The sequence below is a fragment of the Cyprinodon variegatus genome, unplaced genomic scaffold (assembly GCF_000732505.1).
Source record: "Cyprinodon variegatus isolate N-32 unplaced genomic scaffold, C_variegatus-1.0 Scaffold2, whole genome shotgun sequence".
Taxonomy (NCBI): Eukaryota; Metazoa; Chordata; class Actinopteri; order Cyprinodontiformes; family Cyprinodontidae; genus Cyprinodon; species Cyprinodon variegatus.
In genome coordinates, this window is record NW_015150455.1 from 1,573,711 (window position 1) to 1,592,422 (window position 18,712).

The 18,712-nt window shown below is 37.0% G+C and overlaps 2 protein-coding genes across 3 annotated transcripts; both read left to right on the forward strand.

The window, feature by feature from the left end:
• Window positions 1-130: 130 nt before the first annotated feature.
• LOC107104647 (chromosome unknown open reading frame, human C8orf88) lies at window positions 131-9,873 on the forward strand. Its single transcript, XM_015404728.1, has 7 exons — window positions 131-200; window positions 7,260-7,381; window positions 7,463-7,515; window positions 7,751-7,808; window positions 7,943-8,049; window positions 8,134-8,196; window positions 8,997-9,873. Exons 2-6 carry the CDS (start codon window positions 7,300-7,302, stop codon window positions 8,194-8,196), a joined length of 363 nt encoding a protein of 120 aa, XP_015260214.1. The 5' UTR covers window positions 131-200; window positions 7,260-7,299; the 3' UTR covers window positions 8,997-9,873.
• A 140-nt stretch (window positions 9,874-10,013) lies between these two features.
• On the forward strand, window positions 10,014-16,238 carry upp1 (uridine phosphorylase 1). Of its 2 annotated transcripts, none has more exons than XM_015404542.1 (8): window positions 10,014-10,204; window positions 11,713-11,766; window positions 12,708-12,819; window positions 13,052-13,210; window positions 13,315-13,429; window positions 14,254-14,463; window positions 14,556-14,702; window positions 15,171-16,238. In XM_015404542.1, exons 1-8 carry the CDS (start codon window positions 10,149-10,151, stop codon window positions 15,320-15,322), a joined length of 1,005 nt encoding a protein of 334 aa, XP_015260028.1. In that variant the 5' UTR covers window positions 10,014-10,148; the 3' UTR covers window positions 15,323-16,238. The 2 variants fall into 2 exon arrangements, with proteins under 2 accessions (XP_015260028.1, XP_015260106.1); XM_015404620.1 differs by lacking the exon at window positions 10,014-10,204 and adding an exon at window positions 10,437-11,471 and having other exon boundaries at window positions 15,171-16,237.
• Window positions 16,239-18,712: the final 2,474 nt, after the last annotated feature.

Consider the following 18,712-nt stretch of genomic DNA (forward strand, 5'->3'; position numbering starts at 1 on the left):
GTGTGTGTGTGTGTGTGTGTGTGTAATTTTTTTTATAGAGCTCTGGTTTTACTTTGAGCGCTACTTGGATTCCGAGCTTTTATTGTGAAAGTTAAAAACCGGAAGTTTATTTTCTGCCCTGTGAGCATACACGCTGACGCCGGGGAGCTGAGCAAACCAAAAACTTGATCACACACCTGGAACATTTTACAGAGCAAGAGGTAAATGTTGAAATACGTTATCTTCTTCGTAGTGTAAAATAAGTAGGTCCTATTTTTTATTTTATTTCTTTACAAAGCGACCTGCTTTCCCAATCTTTGAAACCATTTAAACAATATATTTTTAAAGTGTGAAATCAGTAACGATCGTTTTGGGGACTAAATAACTGCTGTTTTCATTGTTTTGAGGCAATCCCAAGTTTGACCGTTAAATTTCCACATCGACTCCCAAACGTTGGAGGCAGTTTAACAGCAACGTTCATACTTTGCTGCACATCATTTAACTTATGTCTTAAAAAAGGAAAAAATGTTGATATACTTTTTAAATATTTTTCTGTAGTGATTAGAATTCATTGGCAACATCATGGCATATGAAAGTTGTGAAAGCAAAAGTAACATTATTATTATAAAGTGAGGTAACTTGCAATCGAATAACAGCTTTTCTATCTGTGAGGTATTTTCTACATTTTTCTTTATCTGATGCTCAGCTCCTCTACCAGAGGCCTGGGAGCTTCAGGGTTCCTCTCAGTATCTTAGCTGACCCTAGAACTGCACACTTCTGGACTCTGATATTTCTCCATTTATATGTTGGAGCCATTTCGCCAGTGAGGGGGTTACTGTCCCTGGTGCTCCAATGACCATGGGCACTACAATAACCTTCACCTTCCAGGCTCTCTCCAGTTCTTCCTAAAGGCCTTGGTATTTTTGCCATTTCTCATGTTTTTTTCCTCCTGATGTTTCAATCATCTTTGATGAAAACATTGATCACTGTCTTTTGCTGCTCGAAATATCTGATTGGTTGGTCACAACCATTTAGTCTGCGTGTACCTGGAAGTCCCACAGGATCCTAGCTCTGTCATTCTCCCCCACCTTGGGAGGTGACTCCTATTTTAACCTGGGTGTATCAAGTTTGTATTCTACACAGATGTTTACTTACACTCTTCTGCCAGTATCTTCCATCCTGATGTGAGATGCTGGATTGTTTCTGGGGCCTCATTGCAAAGCCTGCACCTGGGATCTTGCCTTGTATGGTAGACCTGGTCTTCTATAGGGCTTTGGGGTCATGACTTAATTACTTTGCGTGGCCGTCATGTTGATGGCCTCCTTTACCGCTGCTCAGACTACTGCCTACGACTACCGCGTACTGTACTCCCTCCCCGTGTTTTAATTTGATTAATTTCACCTTAACTTGATTTCAACCAAGGTAAACCGTTGCTGTACTGTGGGCTGTAACAGCGCAACACATGATCGCCATGGGAATAACATAGAAAATGGGTTAACTTTCCACCGCTTTCCTGCCTGGAGGCGCAACCACGGAGACCAAGTGTCAGAGATAAAGAGTCGTCGGCTAGCTTGGATCGTGGCTGTAAGACGACCGAACATATGTGTTCCCTGCATTTTCATTCTGGTAAGTTAAAGATGCACGGTTTTATTTTATAGCCTACATTGTTTCTTTCCTTCAAGGTTGGGATCTTTTACGGGAAAATAATAAAAACGGCAGCGGGAAAAGGCTCAAATACATAGCAGCTAGTTAAAAGTACATTACATGCGTGAGTGGTTGTTAGCACTAGCGGTTAGCAATTACTAAAGTAGCAGGTTCCAGAGCCCGTCTGAGCACAGCTTACCTTCGTACGGATTACTGTGTTCCCAGTGTTTGCTGGCTTTATGATCTGCAGCTCCTGAACCCATCCATTCATGAACTGCACATGAGACTCCAAGGACTTGTAGCTTCTGAACTGTTTTGAAGTATAGGCGCTCACTCATCGGTGCTCCACTCATTGTTTGGAACTTCACATAGATCCAAATTATTAATAATGCTGAATTTGTCAACATACCGGCCCCTGGTTTCTCTATTTAATGTGTCCCGGTAAATTCCAGATCCTTTTCGGGATTTTAACATCTTTTTTCTCTCTACTTCTACGTCTCTTCTTTCAACAACAACGTTGTATCAGAGCTATGTTTACATTCGCGTAGCCCTCAACATGGCCGCCACATCCCACAATGCGGATCCCAAGCCCTATTGCTCTGGTGCTTTAGTCTCCTGTGTTTCCATGAGCAGTGTGTCTGTACTGTATTACAATACTGTTAAGCATATAGAAAATTAACTTTACTTTTTTGTACTTTTTGCAATTGCATTAACCATGTGCATCATATGGTAGAATAGTTTTAAACAGATTTGAAGTCAGTGGTTTACGTGACCTAAAGCTGGTAGTGAAAAACAGTATTTTTTACTTTAAAAATTCCTAAAAAAATATGAAAAGGCTTAAATTGGAAAAAAAAAAAAGGAGTATGCCTCATATTTCCAATGTAGTAGAACCATTTCTCACAGATTTTGATTCAGTGGTTTACATAACATAGAATCTATTGACGAAAAAATTTTAAAATCTAAATTTGAACAAAAATGTCTTTCAAAATATGAAAAAGACTTACATTAAAATGAGTGTGCCTCATTTATGTAATCTAGTAGCAGGATTTACCTTTGGATTTGTTTCAATTGGTCATAAGACAAAGAATGTATTTATGCAGGTGGTTTGGGGAGGGGGACCTTCCCTCAAAAAAAGAAAAAAAAAAAAACATAGATCCAGGGAATTTAACCCCAGTAACATCACATTTTTGTTGTTTATCATAGTAACTTGCATAAACGATTAGCCAGCAAACGAGCCACCCCAATTACAGATGAAATCTGACCATCTTAGACTTTTACCTAACCGGATGTGATCCAGATTGATTCCTTGTAGAATTCAAACTTATACGTATAGATCTGGAAAGCCTCTTCCCATTCACAAAGGCAAAAATTGTGTCCTTTTGCTTGTTTTCATAAAGAAATAGAGGGAATCCCAGCTGAAACCAACGCAGCCATGTTTGTTTTTCTTCAGCCTTCCGCCCCTGGTTGACGCATTGATGTCATACATGTGATTGCATCTTGTTGGTTCAAAACATTACTGTATCAAGGCTAATTCATCCTCATTGCTCCTGATGTATTTTCGGAAGTCTGTGAATCCACAAATCTCATGACAATTTACCTTGTTAGCAAGGTAAACGTTTAAAAAGTATTTACTATTTTCCCATACTTTTGACACAGTCACTAGTGCCAGTGGTTGCACTTGAAAAAGATGAAAAGAGACAGTAGGTTTTTGTTTTCTTTACTGTTCATCATACTATAAATAGCCCCAAATCTCATAATATCTGTTAGGAATATGCATTAATCCATTACTTCTATCCTAAAGTAGATAGATTTTTGTTATCGCTTTCCATGAAATCCGTCTGCTCCACCTAACCCGACTGAGTTAAAAGGGAATGACACATAACAATGGGGATTTGCAAAACACAGCACAGTGACATTGTGTTGTTCATTATGATACAACACTAGCAGAAAACTGACCCACTATACCGGCTCTGATAATAGACAATTGTATTCAAACACATCTCACTAACTTTACCTGCCAGTGTTAAAATTCTACAGTAAATATTAAATCTGATGTTATGAAAAACACAAACACGAGCTTAATCTACATAACTTGGTAGCCTTTGCAGGGTTTTAATGTGGAAAAATCTAATTAGAAGAAGAGAAGAAATAAACATTTTAAATATTTGCATTTATTTAGTTTTATTTGTAGAAGTAATCTTTAAAGGGGTATTTCATAGAAAAACAGATCTTTGCAAATATCAGGAATTGAGCCTTTTTTTCATGAGGTCTTTCACAACAACAGAATTAAGTGCATACTCAGGCTGACTGGAAAAGGATGAAATCATCTTTTTTAGTAAAATATGAACTTACATTAATTTTAAAAAATCTATTTTATCAATGTTATACTTATCTTTTATTTGATTAAATGTAGGAAATATTTCTTCAATAAATGAATATTGAAAACAGCATCTCCCTTTAAGATTTTGATACCCTTTTTTGTCCTATGAGGCGCACATGTGACGTGTGTATGCACGTTCATGTGGACGTAGCATTAGTAATTTGCCATGGTGCTTTTACCATTGATTTGTGGCCTCTTATAAAATGTTAGGTGAGTGCTTCAGCGAAAGGGGCAACTCTCACCTGGTTGTTGGAAGTGCCCTTTTTTGATGGAATCAGGAAGGTAGAGATGAAAGCAAGGTGGCTTATGTTATTACCCTTCCATTATTGATGTCAACACAGAAGGACCAGAAATGCACTGCTGTGGAGAGCAAGCTCTGGGCTTTTCTAGTTTGCACAGAAAGCTTAAACAAAACAAAAAAACAAGCCATGTTCACACTCTAGGTTTTTGTTGGCTGTAATTGAAACCCAACATGCACATTTCAAAAAATTCTATTTCAGAAAGTCTGATTTTTTAGTGATGACTCCTTTTAACCATAGAATTGCCATAGAAATGCTGAGTTAATTTTCACTGTCAAAGGTCCCATATCATGCAATATTCACTTTATAAGAAATTGTAACAGTCATATTTCTCCTAAAGCCTGTGTATGAGGCTCGCAAATTTGTTTATACACTATTACACATTAACACCCCCCACCTCCCACCCCAACTTGAGCCCGCCCCGCTTTCTTTCTGCACACAACAACCGACATCCAAACAGACATGCCTTTATCTGCGAAAACTTCTGCGGTTTGATCACAATTTTCTAGCTGTTATCTTTAAAATAAGCTTTTTTCATTCTCAATACCATTATGTTCTAAAATTCAACAGCTCAACAAGGAAGAGTAGGCCAACATTTGTCTGTTGAAAAGACTCACAGGCCATTTAAAAAAATACTTGCTGGTAGTTGGTGCTGCTGAAATTTGAAAGTGGTTATTGGGTTTATTGGCCATTTAGGTTTCCTCACAGTGCAGCATTGGTTTGGACTGTATTTCCCTTAATAAATGAAGCTGTTATTGGACTGCTGCTCGTATGCACCCAGACTACTTCCTCTGGGATTAAAATGCTTGATATGATACATTAAGCTGCTTGAATGTAAGAAATCTTAAAGTGGTTAAACTTTCTCAAAGCTATTAATTTATATTGAGTGTAAAACAGTGGGCAGCATAGACCCGAGTGATGTACTAATCCCAACTAAATTAATAATTAACATTGCCAAAAATAAAGAGTAGAGGATATAGAAAATGTCCCTACAATGTTCTTAATACAATGATGATTAGTCATTGCACTTTATTTTACTTTTAGTTTTTTATTAGTGGCATCAATGAATTGTTGAAATATAAATTTTAATTATTATTTTACATATTAAATGGCTTGGATACACCCACTAGCCACTTTTTTTTAGGTATCCTTTTCTAGTACCTGGTTGGACCCTCTTTGACCTTCAGAACTGACCTAATGGTTGTGGCATAGATTCAACAAAGTATTGGTCCCCAGAGTCTTTGGTCCATATTTACATGATAGCATCACACAGACGCTGCAGACTTGTCAGCTGCACATGCATGATGGCAATCTCCCATTCCACCACATACCAAAGTTGCTCTATTGGGTTGAGATATGAGCTGCGTCTCAATTTGCAGGCTGCGTACTTCGGAGGACCCAGCCTACCCAGCCTCCAGAGGACACAGCCTGCGAACTGAGACTCAGCCATGGTGACCATGGAGGTCATCTGACCACAGGGAACTTATGTGCATAGACCAGTCTGAGTTGATATTCATGCTTTATGGCATGCCGTGTTATCCTGCTGGAAGTAGCCATCAGATGGTGGGTCCAATAGAGGTGGCTGTGCATAAAATCCTTGAATTTTATAGGGAGGCGGCTCCATTCTGGGTGTCTGAGCAACACTCTTTGACCTTGATTGCTCCCTGGGCGCCCCACAATTGCAGCTCACTGCACCCCAAGGGGATGGGTTAAAAGCAGAGATACTTTTCTCCAATGTGAAATCAATGAAGTTTAATTATTATTATGTTATCAGCACTTCCTGAAATATTACTGCCAGCCTGTCCGGCACCAACAAACATGCCAAGTTCATAGTCACTTAAATTTAACCTGGCATAAGCCAGATTAATATGTTTTAGTCCAATTGGAATTCTATACAGTGTTGTGTAGAAGTGTTGCACTAGGAAGGGATAGATATACCCAATCTGCAAGCTGATTTTCCTATTTAGCCAATCGCTGCAGCAGTAGCAGCTGTCATATTCTTGATTTGTTTCCCAACTAGTGGAGTTTACTGATAAATCAAACTCTTACCACATCTGGTCAGGAGGAACGAACAAACATCTTTCCCATCCATTAAGACACAAATCACCTGCCTTTGCTCTTTTATTGAAAAGAAAACAGAGGGTAATCTAGCTAACACCAGCACAGAAATGTTTGCTTTAACTCAGCCTGCAGCTTCTGGTTGTCAGAGACGTCACTGCATTACATTGGTTCCAAACATTTCTTTATTGAAGGCTTATGCATCTATTGGCTTCTGGCAGGATATATTTTTGGAAATTTGTGAATTTTACCAATCTCGTGAGAATTCATCTTGTTTGCAAGGTAAACTTAAATCACTTTACTTCCCCTCTCTGATGCTCTGAACACCAGCAGATCTTGTTGATTATATCTACATGCCTAAATGCGATGAGTTGCTGCAATGTGATTGGCTTACTAGAAATTGGTGGTTACAAGCAGTTGGGCAGGTGTAATAAGGTGGTCCATGAGTGTATCAGCTTGATTATACTTTGTTTCAAGCAGAAATTGTATGGCAGTTGCAATGTTTGCTGTAGTGTTACATTCAACCAGTGAAACCTTAATTTACCACCTGCAACATTTTAATGTTGCTTTGGATTATTTGCATTGAAGTTGTTTGTTACGTTTTGAGTAAAGGATCTTTTTAATTCACCCATCTCAGAAGAAATAGCCTACTTAAAGCAACAACAAAAAAAGATGTTTCCCTCTTCAAATCTTCATCTGTGAATACATCTACTTTAAAAGTGAAGGGTCCTGAAACGGTTAACCAAACAAACTTAATTCACAAGATTGTGTGTTACTACAGAATTATTGATAATATTAAGACACAATTTCATGAATTAAGTTAGTTTGGGTAACTGTTTCCTTCTACTTGAATTTTTAATTACATGGCACCAGCCATTGCAGTAATTATGATCTTTTTCAACACAAAGTTTAAAACATCTGAGACCCGCTGACGCCAGTATGGAAGTATCAAGAAAAAGGATCCTACTGAGGCACCTGGAGCCGGCGAGGCCCCTGCGTCGCTGTGTCCCTGCCAGTGTTGGTGAGTTTAAAGCTGTCAGCTAACAAACCAGAGTTTTCATTTTTTTTAAGTTAAGTTTGGGTTGTGTCCTTTTATTTATAGGTCCTCAAACAAAGGCTGCGGCAGGTGACCAGCCCCTGATGGAGGGGGAACTGGTGAGGCATTCATCGATTAATGAATAGCTAATGAATCAGGATGTTTAACCAATGAAATATTTAGTTTCAAATGTATTTTCAGGTGTTTTTTTTTTGCTGTTTTTTTGTCACTTATGGTACCTGTACTATAGTTGACTTGAAATGAGAAATTCCCATTAAAGACGTTGATTAGTCATTAAGCTGATTCAGACACCAAGACATTCCACTGAGATTTCCTAACCTTTGCACTTGACAGACTACTGTTGGTTTAGAGCAGTTCCTCAAGATTCTCAACCTCCATAAACAGAAGAAAGGTAAGAAACAGAGCAATACAAACGATGTACAGTAACTAGAAATGCATGTCAGCTTCTCTCACTTATCTGTAACACTTATTTGTTTGAAAGGGCAGATACCTGTATACTAGCTGCTGTTTCCATTTTCTCTGCAGAGAGAATATCTTATACAAGGGACTTTTTGATTGCTTTGGCCGGCTGCCCTGACGCCAAGAAGAGGCCAGAATACCTCCCAGACCACCCCATTGTGTTACCCAAGGCAGTAAGTTGTTGATTTCAGTTTAAAGTTTGATGCTTGTTCATCGGTGGGTCACAGATTTTAGCTCTTTTGTTACGATCTTAACAGAGGGATCCAGGGCAACAAGAGCTGAGGGAAACGCAGTGGAAAGAAGTAACAGAGGACGTATGAGTAAGTAGCTTAGAAAATTGTTAGGAAGAGCACAACAGCTGGGATGGTGATCCAATACCACTTTACAAGGTTGTTAACTGAAACATGCAGAAGATTTAATATATGTTAAACATTTTGGCATTGGCACTGTTGCCATGGCAACTGGTGTACTTTTGTATCCAGGACCTCTTTCTCTAAAACAATAGGCGTTTAATAGGCGTTCCCTCTAGGGCGCTGGTACTGCGTTGTGCATATGTATTTTCTTTTTTAAGTGGAGAGGATGGGTCTTTTCAAAAATTTCCAAAAATCCTCCACTATACTTTTAATGCATTTTTAGAGCATTGTTAATTTGAATCTAATGAAGAAAAAGAGTCTAAACCAGAAAGTTGGCTAGTTGTTTATTTAAACGTTAAGCTAAAGCCCTATTTAGAATTGTGTAATGCTTTCAAAGTTAGCTAACCCTTCATGTTAACATTTACCTTACAAGCTTCAAGTTAATTAGCATTGCAGAAGATTTTTTTGTTCTTATCAACTACGGAAAAGGCGCTATTTGCTTTCATCTTTATTGGCAGAAAGATAACTGCTCTACTACCTCTTTATGATGAGCTTCATCACACTCTAGACTCTGAAAGTGCTCAGAGAATTCAAGTTATTTTCTGTCATCATAAAAAAACAAAAGCCTATTGGCATTTTTATGGATAGAAAGGATTCACCTTCTGCGTTTGGCTCAGATGCTATGTGGAACCAATTGCCAGCTTGATAATCTTCATATTGATATGCAATGCAATGATAACTAATGTTTCAAATTTGTCTTTTGTTAGGGTGGCAGAAAGGCTTTCCAAGTCTTCAGAAACTTGTTTTCCACAAATGGGATTTGCACTGTAGTTTGTTGCTTTACTTTAATTTATTTTAACCCATAACACTATTTGAATGTGTGCTTTGCATGTTACTTTGAGCTTTGTTTTTGCTGTGATTTTTTTCTCCATATTGTGTGTTTAAAATATGCTCTAAACAGCAAGCCAAAAGTGCCTTTTTTTTCTGACCTAATGTGTGACCTAAGTGTGACTTTTTAACTTAGTGTAAATCAAGCAGTAAATCCTGTTTATATTAATTCACTGCCTATGTCTCTGTTGGATGCATGCAAAAGATGTCATGGCAATAAACAAAAAAAACCCCAAAAAATCACCATAAATGTGCAGCAGCTTGTGTTTTTCATGTCTTGCTTTCGTAAAGAACAGAAGTGTCAGTTTTCATTATATGTGCATGTTTACCATTTTGTGTGCATGAAAGCTTTTCCTATTAGCTTTTGAAGTTTTAATGGTCTCTGATAGTTCTCTGATCATTGTTTGGTCTCTAATATTGGCTCTGGAGCAAGTCTGTTAAATCACTTACCTTTCAAGGATAGCGTTTAATGAAGGATAGCGTTTAATTTTAGTCGTCATTACCAATTCTCGTCGGAATACACTGGAAACTGTGATTACAGGATGTTTATTCAGCTGTTTCCTTTTAGCGTGAGAAAAATAAACTTTTATGCTAAAAAAAAATCTAGTGGTAAAAGGTTAAACTATCTTGCCTTGCTAACATACTCTCATATCTTTACATCCACTGTATCTACTGTATACTTATTATACTTTTTTCTCCATCTTAGGATTTTTGTTCAATTTCTAAATTTTTTGTTTATAAAAGTTACATTTTATTTTGAGCCTATATGATAAAGAACTTTGTAAAAAACAAAAAAACAAATATGCTGCTGGTTTAAAAAGAAAAACTGAAGAAAAGTTAAAGAGATATAAAACAGATTTGTAAATAGAGAAAGCAGCCTTATAAGATATTCAAACCCACAGAATTTTTTACACATCGGTTTTGTCTGACATCTCCAAACTTGGCTTGCTATATTTGTTTTTCTGTGATAAACCAGCCCCCAGGATCCTTCAGTTTATATTATAGCTGCAGTTGCAGCTGAATGTCCTTTTATGAAGCCAGACGAGGGGCAAACGAACATCCCAGAAACTTCCAGTGTCATCACAAGGTTGGTGTCTGGTAGTTTTTGCCACAATAACTTTTCAGATTGAGTTTAAAGATTCCGGTTGTTTTATCTGAAGAATATCTTTAGGCTATGTATGTATATATATGTTTTTAAATATAAAGCTTGCATCACAATTATTAAATTTGACTATTTTGCTTTAATCTATGTAATATATATATATATATATAATTTTTTTTTTAATATAAAGCTTGCATCACAATTATTAAATTTGACTATTTTGCTTTAATCTATGTATATTTATAATAACAAATAAATACATTTTGTTTTACTGCTCATAACAGAATTAAATTTCAGCAGTTATAGGGCAGAGGTGGGTATACACTACTTACATTAACTCAGTTACACTTACTTTGAGTAACAGCGACAAACATTTTAGTAGTTTTATTTCACTTTTACTTTAGTAATATCTTCGTAAAATATCACTACTCTTATTTAAGTAAAATGATTGGCTATCTATGGTGAGTAACTTCATTGAATAATAAGTATGCTTTATTTAAAAAAATAAAAATTCTCCACAGTAAGACGTATATTTATGTCAACATGGGTGTTATTTTATTTGTACACAAGCTTACTTGAACCTACAATGATACATGGAGGTCAAGCTGATACACAGGAAGGAGTACATATTGTCACTGGATGTGCTGGTTTCATAAGTTTTATGTTATCAAATAAATTTGATTTAGAAAAGTTTCTTCTGCCTGGAATTGTTATTTTTTGATTACTTTTTTTGCCCTTATTTTATTTCAACATTTAAATTATCGGAATATACAAATTACTTCACATGTTGGTCAATATCTAATTTTAAATACCAGATGTTATAACTTATTCATTCCTACTGTAGCCTTTTAAGTACCTCTCCTATAAACTAGTCCCCACTATATGTTGTTGGTAGCAACATTTGTGATTAAATTCACATTTTTATTTGAAATCTTAAAGGGCCGATAAAATCTTCACAGGGGATTTCCATATTGCACATTTCTGGAATAAAAGGCATTGCTTCACACATTTTTGTTACAGCTTTACGTGACACCAAGCCTGTACCTCCCAGCCAATAGGAAAACTAGTCTGGACGTGACGTATTCACTCGTCATGGTAGGCCGGCGTTTCTGGTTACCGCAGCGGCGTCAGATGTTCAGAGCGAAATTAATTTGTCCAAATCAGAGGAAACAGACGCGAAGCTAAACAGTTCTAAGAGATTTATTTATTTTTTTGATCATTCGTGGCTTTTCATTATCAGACCAGTCTAAAGGTAAATATGGAGTTTATTGATTCTTTATCCCCGTTTGCGATGAAATGCTGTGTGTGCATTATATCTAATCTTTTACTTCAAGGGTCGGAGGGTTATATAAAAGCAACCAGTGTTTGACTTACCTGATTATTATTTAGCTTATTTAAAACCATCTCTTGGTTTCTATCCATAACGTTTTTGTAAATTAGAAAGGCTGGCATATATATGCAGGTGTTTTTTTTTTTTCTTTTTTTTTTTCTAGGTACCTGAGGAACATGGACCAGAGGGAAGAAAAACCAAACCAACAGCACAGCAGGTGGGGAAAAAATAATAGTTATTTTATTCTGTCATATATAGCAGAAGCCCACTTTGGTTTATATCATCATTAGTTAGGAAACTGCTGGGAGTAACATGATGATGATCAATCCACACAAAGGACAGTAGTTTCCCCTCATTGAATGTTACTGGGGGAAAAAAACAGTCGCTGATCAGTAAATAAACCTTTCCAGATTTGCCTCAGTGGTTTTTATCCCAGCATTTTTTATGCATTTAAATTATTACTATTGTCCAGATCTCCAACTGGTACATGGTACTGGTACAAGCAGCAATTTCCAACATATAAGAGCTACAGTTTTCACTTACCTGTCAGTCAAATCCAATAAATTATATCTGGCAATTAAAGTTCCTGCCTAATATTTTTCACAGTGGAAAGATAAACTGAGCCTTTGATTGCATTGGTCCCATGTTAACCATTTTAGTGTCGAGTTGAAAAAAAAAAAACAGATTTGCAGATTTATTTCAATAAGCAGCATAGCCTATATATAGAATGCAGAAACACTCATTATTCATCTTAGACCAATATTTATTATTGTGTCAGATGTGTTGACACAAAAACTACCTAGAGAGCAAGTAAGCAGTTTATTACTGTGTTTTAAATGCATGATTTTTGGGTTAGTTGCCTCCATCTGTTCCCATTTTAAATCTCACTTATTTTTCTAGTGAAAACACAAATTAAAATACATAAATGGTCAATTCTCTGTTGACCATTTTTGAAATGGCACTGCTTGGTACTGATTTTCAGACAGATTCAAATTAATTTTTTTCTTCCAAACTCTTAAATACCACTGTAAGGGGATTTATATATCTTTAATTTTGAGTTTGTGTAACCAATAGACGCGCAGTGATATTGGTATAGTCTGATTGTTGGAATGAAACTGAATTTAACACTCACATTTCTACCCTCTGTCCCTCTTTTAGTCCTGTTTATGTTCACAACCCACACCTAAATGCTCTGAAAGATGACATCCTCTATCACTTCAGTCTCGGGACTGGAAGCCATAACCTACCAGCCATGTTTGGTGACGTCAAAGTAAAGAATCATGTTACTTTTTTATGGAGAAAATTATGTTTTTTCACATTAATTAATTTTGTGACTAAAGTAGTTTAAAACCTCAAATGAGGCTTCCTTTGCGGTAATGTTAGGTTTACACAGGCTATGCGTTGACATTTTTCCTTGATTGTTATATGACTAAAACTGCAGATTTTTTTCCCTATTTTTTAAAATTAATTTATATATTCATGTATGAAAATGCGTCTTTTAGTTTGTGTGTGTTGGAGGAAGTCCCTGGCGGATGAAGTCCTTCATTGAGTTCATTGCTGCTGAGCTTGCAATTGAGGAAGCTAAATCCGAGTATCCCAACATCTGCGCTGGAACTGATCGTTACGCCATGTACAAAGTCGGGCCTGTGCTCTCTGTCAGCGTGAGTTTAGCTGGTCTACTGTAAGGCTTCAAGCGCTTGTCTCATTGATTTGTTTTAATGTTTTACTAACTTTACTGTGATATGTTTGTGCTTGACTTTCACAGCATGGGATGGGCATTCCATCCATTGCAATAATGCTGCATGAACTCATAAAGCTACTTCATCATGCACATTGCACAGATGTTACAATCATACGCATAGGAACGTCAGGAGGAATAGGTACAGCTATTTATTTATATATTATAGAATTTATGTGAATGTGTGTGTAATAAGATTCAGCTTTGAGTAAAATCAGGAGGTGGGAATTTATTTTATATGATAAGCGATGCAACTGGGTAGAAAGTGCAGCTGGTGGGAGTGGCTTTTTTGAAATAACATGTCAGTTAGTGATAAGAAAAGCAGGAAAGCAGCAAAAAAAAAAAAAACTAGAGAAAGTGAAAGAATATTTACATTTTGAAACCTTAATTCTGCCTCTTACATCTTTAGTATGATCTGATTGTATTCAGAGCTGGCAGTGGTATATAACTTGCATGATAATTAAAAATACTAAAGTGAAAATGATCTAATTTGACAGCAGAAAATTTGCTTTATGGGTTTAATAAGTATTTAATAGGGGAGATTTTTGTCCTGTCTTGACAAAGATCAGCATTTTGTAAAGGGGAAGTTAGGATAAGCTGGACTTTAGTGCAGTTTCAGGTTTTTATGTCTGCTTAAGAATTTACATTTTGTATTTTAGCAGATAGAGGAGCATGGACTGTTGAACACAGCTGTTTTTAGTTTTTTCAAATGAATGTAGTAGGTATTACTTGTTCAGTTTTATTTTTTTTTTAAACAAACTCCATAGTGTAAAGCTAGACATTCTAAAGAAGCAATCTTTGTTGAATGTTTACTGGAATAAACCTAAATTTGAAAACCCTAAAAAATATATTACATAATTTAAACCATTTGGATGTAAAACTTCAGCATTGTATTATTAGACAAAATGTTCTTTAATTCCAGATTAATTTGATTTGATTTTTTTTTTTAAACTTATTGCTCTTCAGGACTTGAGCCTGGTACGGTTGTCGTTACCAAGCAGTCTGTGGATGCCACCTTCCTGCCTAAGTTTGAGCAGGTGATCCTAGGAAAGACAGTGGTACGCAGTACGGATCTGGACCAAAGTCTGGCCCAGGAGCTGCTGCAGTGCAGCAAAGAGCTCAACCAGTTTGAGACGGTCATCGGTAACACCATGTGCACACTGGATTTTTATGAAGGTATGCACTCTACTGTGTTTAATATACTGTTTTTCCTGCTGTAAACTTACAGTATGTAAGAGTCTTTTATATCTATTACCTATAATCCAAAGGTCAAGCCCGCCTGGATGGTGCTTTCTGCTCCTACACTGAGGCTGATAAACAGGAGTACCTCAATAAAGCTAAAGAAGCAGGAGTCTGCAACATTGAGATGGAATCATCTGTTTTTGCTGCTATGTGCAAACTGAGTGGTCTGCAAGGTATTAAAACATTATCCTGTCATCAGACCATAAAGGTATAGTGGAGGATTTAAAAGACCCACCCTCTCCAATAAAAAAAAAAAAAAAAAATGCACCTGCACAACCCTGTACCTGCTCCGGAGAGGGAACGTCTATGAAACACATGCCATTTCTCCTCATGCACGCTCTGTTTAAAAGTTGCTGTTTGCATCGTTCATGCAAGCTTACTTTCCAAAAGAAGATTTGCAATTTTTACACTTTGTCAGGCTCACCACCAGTAAGTGAAAATGTGGATGAGCACATACGATGGCATTACGTAAACATATCAACAGAATGATTGAAAATTAGGAGCACCACTTATTTTGATGATCCACCCAAAAAAAGTAAGATCCTCCACTACACCTTTAACTGAGAAATGTTAGATCAGCTCATAACATTTTTATCATCAGTTCTCTTGGTTTTCTAACGTTCTCATGTTGTGTTTTGAAGCGGCCGTTGTCTGTGTTACTCTGTTGGATCGACTGAAGGGGGATCAGCTGAGCAGCTCTCATGAACTTCTTCAAAACTACCAGCTTCGTCCTCAGATGCTGGTCGGCTCCTACATTAAGAAGCAGATGAAAGCCAAAGCAGAGCACAGCTGAATGCAGGCGTTACACTGTGAGAGTATTTGTACAGATTATCCTACAAATTATACATGTTTGAGCACTGAAAAGACTGTGAAGTCGCTTTAAGCAGCTGATCTTTACTCCAAACACCTGATGGGTGTTTGATGGATGTCTTCACATTTTAAATTTTGACTTAATTTAATTCACTGATAACGGTTTAGTTGATTTAAGGATAAGCATGCGCTGTTTCACTTTTTATCCTTTTGCTTGGTTTAAAATATAATTTAACTGAGCACTAAAGCCATTGATATGCAGATTTCTTTTAGAAATATTTGATTCAAGGCACTTTTAATATATTTAAGTTCCCGATCCTTAAAACTTGAACTTCACCTGTGCTTTAACAGAAATTTTGCTGACAGTTTTGTGTCAAAGGGATTGTACAAATATCAGGTGTTTTTTCTATATTATTTTACTGTTGATTTTATCGGAACCCAATTATTGTGAATCGAATTCAGACTTTATTGTGCATAATGTCTGCTTATGTCCTGTTAAAAAACATGTGCACTGATGTTAGTTTTTATCAACCTAAAATAGTAAATATCGGTGCTAGAAACTTTATACAATATATATATTTCTATATATTTACCAAAGCAATTGTCTATACAGCATAGCAGTATTTGTATTTTGCTTAATATTGTATAATTTAACATGATACACCAAATGCAGTGTGGAACAAGTCGTTTGTAATTGTCTGAGAAATTGTTTGTGGCCAAAACAAATAAAGCCATTTGCAGATGATGGAAATTTTCTAAGTTCAGCATTTCTCCTCTATGTCATTGAAAAAGGTGTTTCTTTCAATAACATGTTCCTGTTTGCAAAATTTGCTGCCTGTATTTAAACTATGTAGCTTTGTGTTTTTATTTGTTTTTTCTTGCCCAGGACTTAATCTCAATGGGATCATCCTGCTTAAATAAAAAACATCTTATTCTCTCATGAAATGTCAAAATTTTGGATCGGTTTTACACCAATCACCTCCAGTGACAATACAAACCAAATGTTATGTCTAACAGTATAGTTTATCCATTGCTGTGGAACATTTCCTTTCAGTTTGAAAATGCTCAATCCTCAGTAAGTGTATTAGGCGTTTAGATTGTCTTGGAAAAGTCTTAAAATGACCAACCTACAACTTTGAAAGGTTTTAATATGTATTTTATCAATTAAAAGGCAACTATAGTAATGGTTTTACAAATCTGAAAACTGATGGGTCCATGCATGCTTTGTCTACTTTACCCTGATTACCCAAACTTTGGCTTAAAACTCTAAGAGCTTCTAAGTCAATCATGTGAAAATGAAGAATTTGTTATAACCTTCTAAAAACATAAATTTCTACCAAAAAATGCAATCCAAGCAATGAGGGCTGTTATTTAAAAAGCAGCCAGTGTAACCTAGAGCACCCATCGTCATTTTGGAAGAGGAACTGATTTCCTGCTGGGTGGGAGGAGCTGTGCACAGGACAGGTAAGAAGAAAGTCAGAAGCTTGCAGTTTGCTGCAATTCATGTAGGAACCACACGAGGAAGAAGATGCTCTAGTTAAAAAAAACAGAATTAAACCTTATGGTTAGCATCCAACACCAGGAATCTCCCATTGCACTTCACCTTCAACACAACATCTCCACCTAAAAGCAATGGGAGGGTGGTAGCCAGAGGCGTTGCCAGAACATTTTTTATAAGGGTGGCCATTCAATAACCAATGTACATTGAGGAGGGGTGGCTGAAAGTGGATAGGCGCCAGAACCTCAGGGTTAAGCTACACTGTTCCAACAGGATAATTAATGAGCACAACATCCATGTTTTCTAAATGAAGACAAACTATCCTTTCCTACAGCCTTTGCTAACAAATAGATGCATATATAGTTGATACAATTCTTTTAGTTTTAAGTTCTGGGGCAAACATCTTTTCCATTGCCATTACTTATTTTAATCAATAATCATTCTGCAAAAAAATTATATTTACAAGTAAAAATATCAACAAAAATTCATTATTTAATACGTTTTTATTAAAATAGTTATCTATGATTTCACTGAAAACTGTCAGGAACCGAGGACAGAGGGACCCAGTATTCAAGGAGAGACAGTCAGACACAGTCCAGTTCTAGAATGTCCTCAAGTGCTGCAGTTCCAGATGACATACTGGAAGCTGATCCTGGTCAGGGATCCAGAACAGACAGGGACAGGATCCAGATCAGGCAGGAACAGAAACAGGTGGCAGGATCCAGACATCCAGGCATCCACAGGCTCCCAGGAGGGTTCAGAGTCTGACTGGGACCAGAAGCATGACCAGGTGGTCACGCACAGGAGCAGACAGGCAGGCTCAGTGGAAGAGGGTAGCCGAGACAGGACGAAGAACAGGAACTTGATGCAGGACTTTAAACTGGTCTCCTCCCTGGAGCCAGGCTTACTGAATAAAAACTGAACCTCCCCACATATTGAGCCAAAAACCCAGAGGACTCCATGGGGGAGGAACAGTGGACGATCAGGAGACGAGACAAACACAAAAACCCTCTTTCCACTGGCAGCTAGGATCCAGGACATGAACCATGAAATCAAAAACTGAACGGACTAACAAAAAGACAAGTGATGATCTGGTACTGAATGCTCAGGCTGAACTGAATTTAAACCAGAGGAAACAGGTGAGAGGAATAAATAATAATTGAGGCAGGGAGGGAAAACGACAGGTGAAAGGAATGACTAATTAGGGAGGAGCAAACAGGCCAGATCATGACAAAGACTCCTTGATGACTTACAGAGACACATGATTTTCTCTTTACCCCATATAACACAAAGTCTAGTTCTGAAAAGAGCATGAATTATGTACTTATGTACTTTAATTTCAGTATATTTATGTGCATAATTAACCACATCATATTTGTTGTCAAGTAAATATTAATATATGAAAAATTAAAATGGTTTGAATAATCCACTTGAGAGTACTACTCTTGCCACTGTCTGCATTAGAGGGAAGAAGTGGTAGGGGTGGCCAATGATTGGCTTAGGGTGGCCATGGCCACCCCTGGCCCCCCAATTAGCTCTGCCCCTGGTGGCAGCTTCATGCTGTGGGTATGCTTTCCTCAGGACGAATGTTTTCATATTTTGTATTTGTTTGAACAGAATTACGTTTCATGTTATTTTCACTTTATGGTTATCTATATATATTTTTTTTTCACAAAAAAAAAAAAACTACATTAAAGGTTGCAGCAAAACAAAAAAAATATTTAAAAACTCTGGATACCATGTTCCAGACATTTAATTAATTTCAGAAGTGGATGTAGTTTTAAATTGAACTGAATGAATCCTGCAGTGATTCCAGCTCCTCTGAGGGCTGCAGCTTCTATTGGTGGATGCTGGTTGCGCGTCATGGCTCAGGAG

Bases quoted from the DNA above. Each gene is read 5' to 3' on its own strand.
- LOC107104647 (XM_015404728.1), top strand. From the start codon at position 7,300: ATGGAAGTATCAAGAAAAAGGATCCTACTGAGGCACCTGGAGCCGGCG. The intron at 7,516-7,750 runs GTGAGGCATTCA...TGCACTTGACAG, and splicing joins CCCTGATGGAGGGGGAACTG to ACTACTGTTGGTTTAGAGCA. The intron at 8,050-8,133 runs GTAAGTTGTTGA...CGATCTTAACAG, and splicing joins CCATTGTGTTACCCAAGGCA to AGGGATCCAGGGCAACAAGA.
- upp1 (XM_015404542.1), top strand. From the start codon at position 10,149: ATGAAGCCAGACGAGGGGCAAACGAACATCCCAGAAACTTCCAGTGTC. The intron at 13,430-14,253 runs GTACAGCTATTT...ATTGCTCTTCAG, and splicing joins AGGAACGTCAGGAGGAATAG to GACTTGAGCCTGGTACGGTT. The intron at 14,464-14,555 runs GTATGCACTCTA...TATAATCCAAAG, and splicing joins CACACTGGATTTTTATGAAG to GTCAAGCCCGCCTGGATGGT.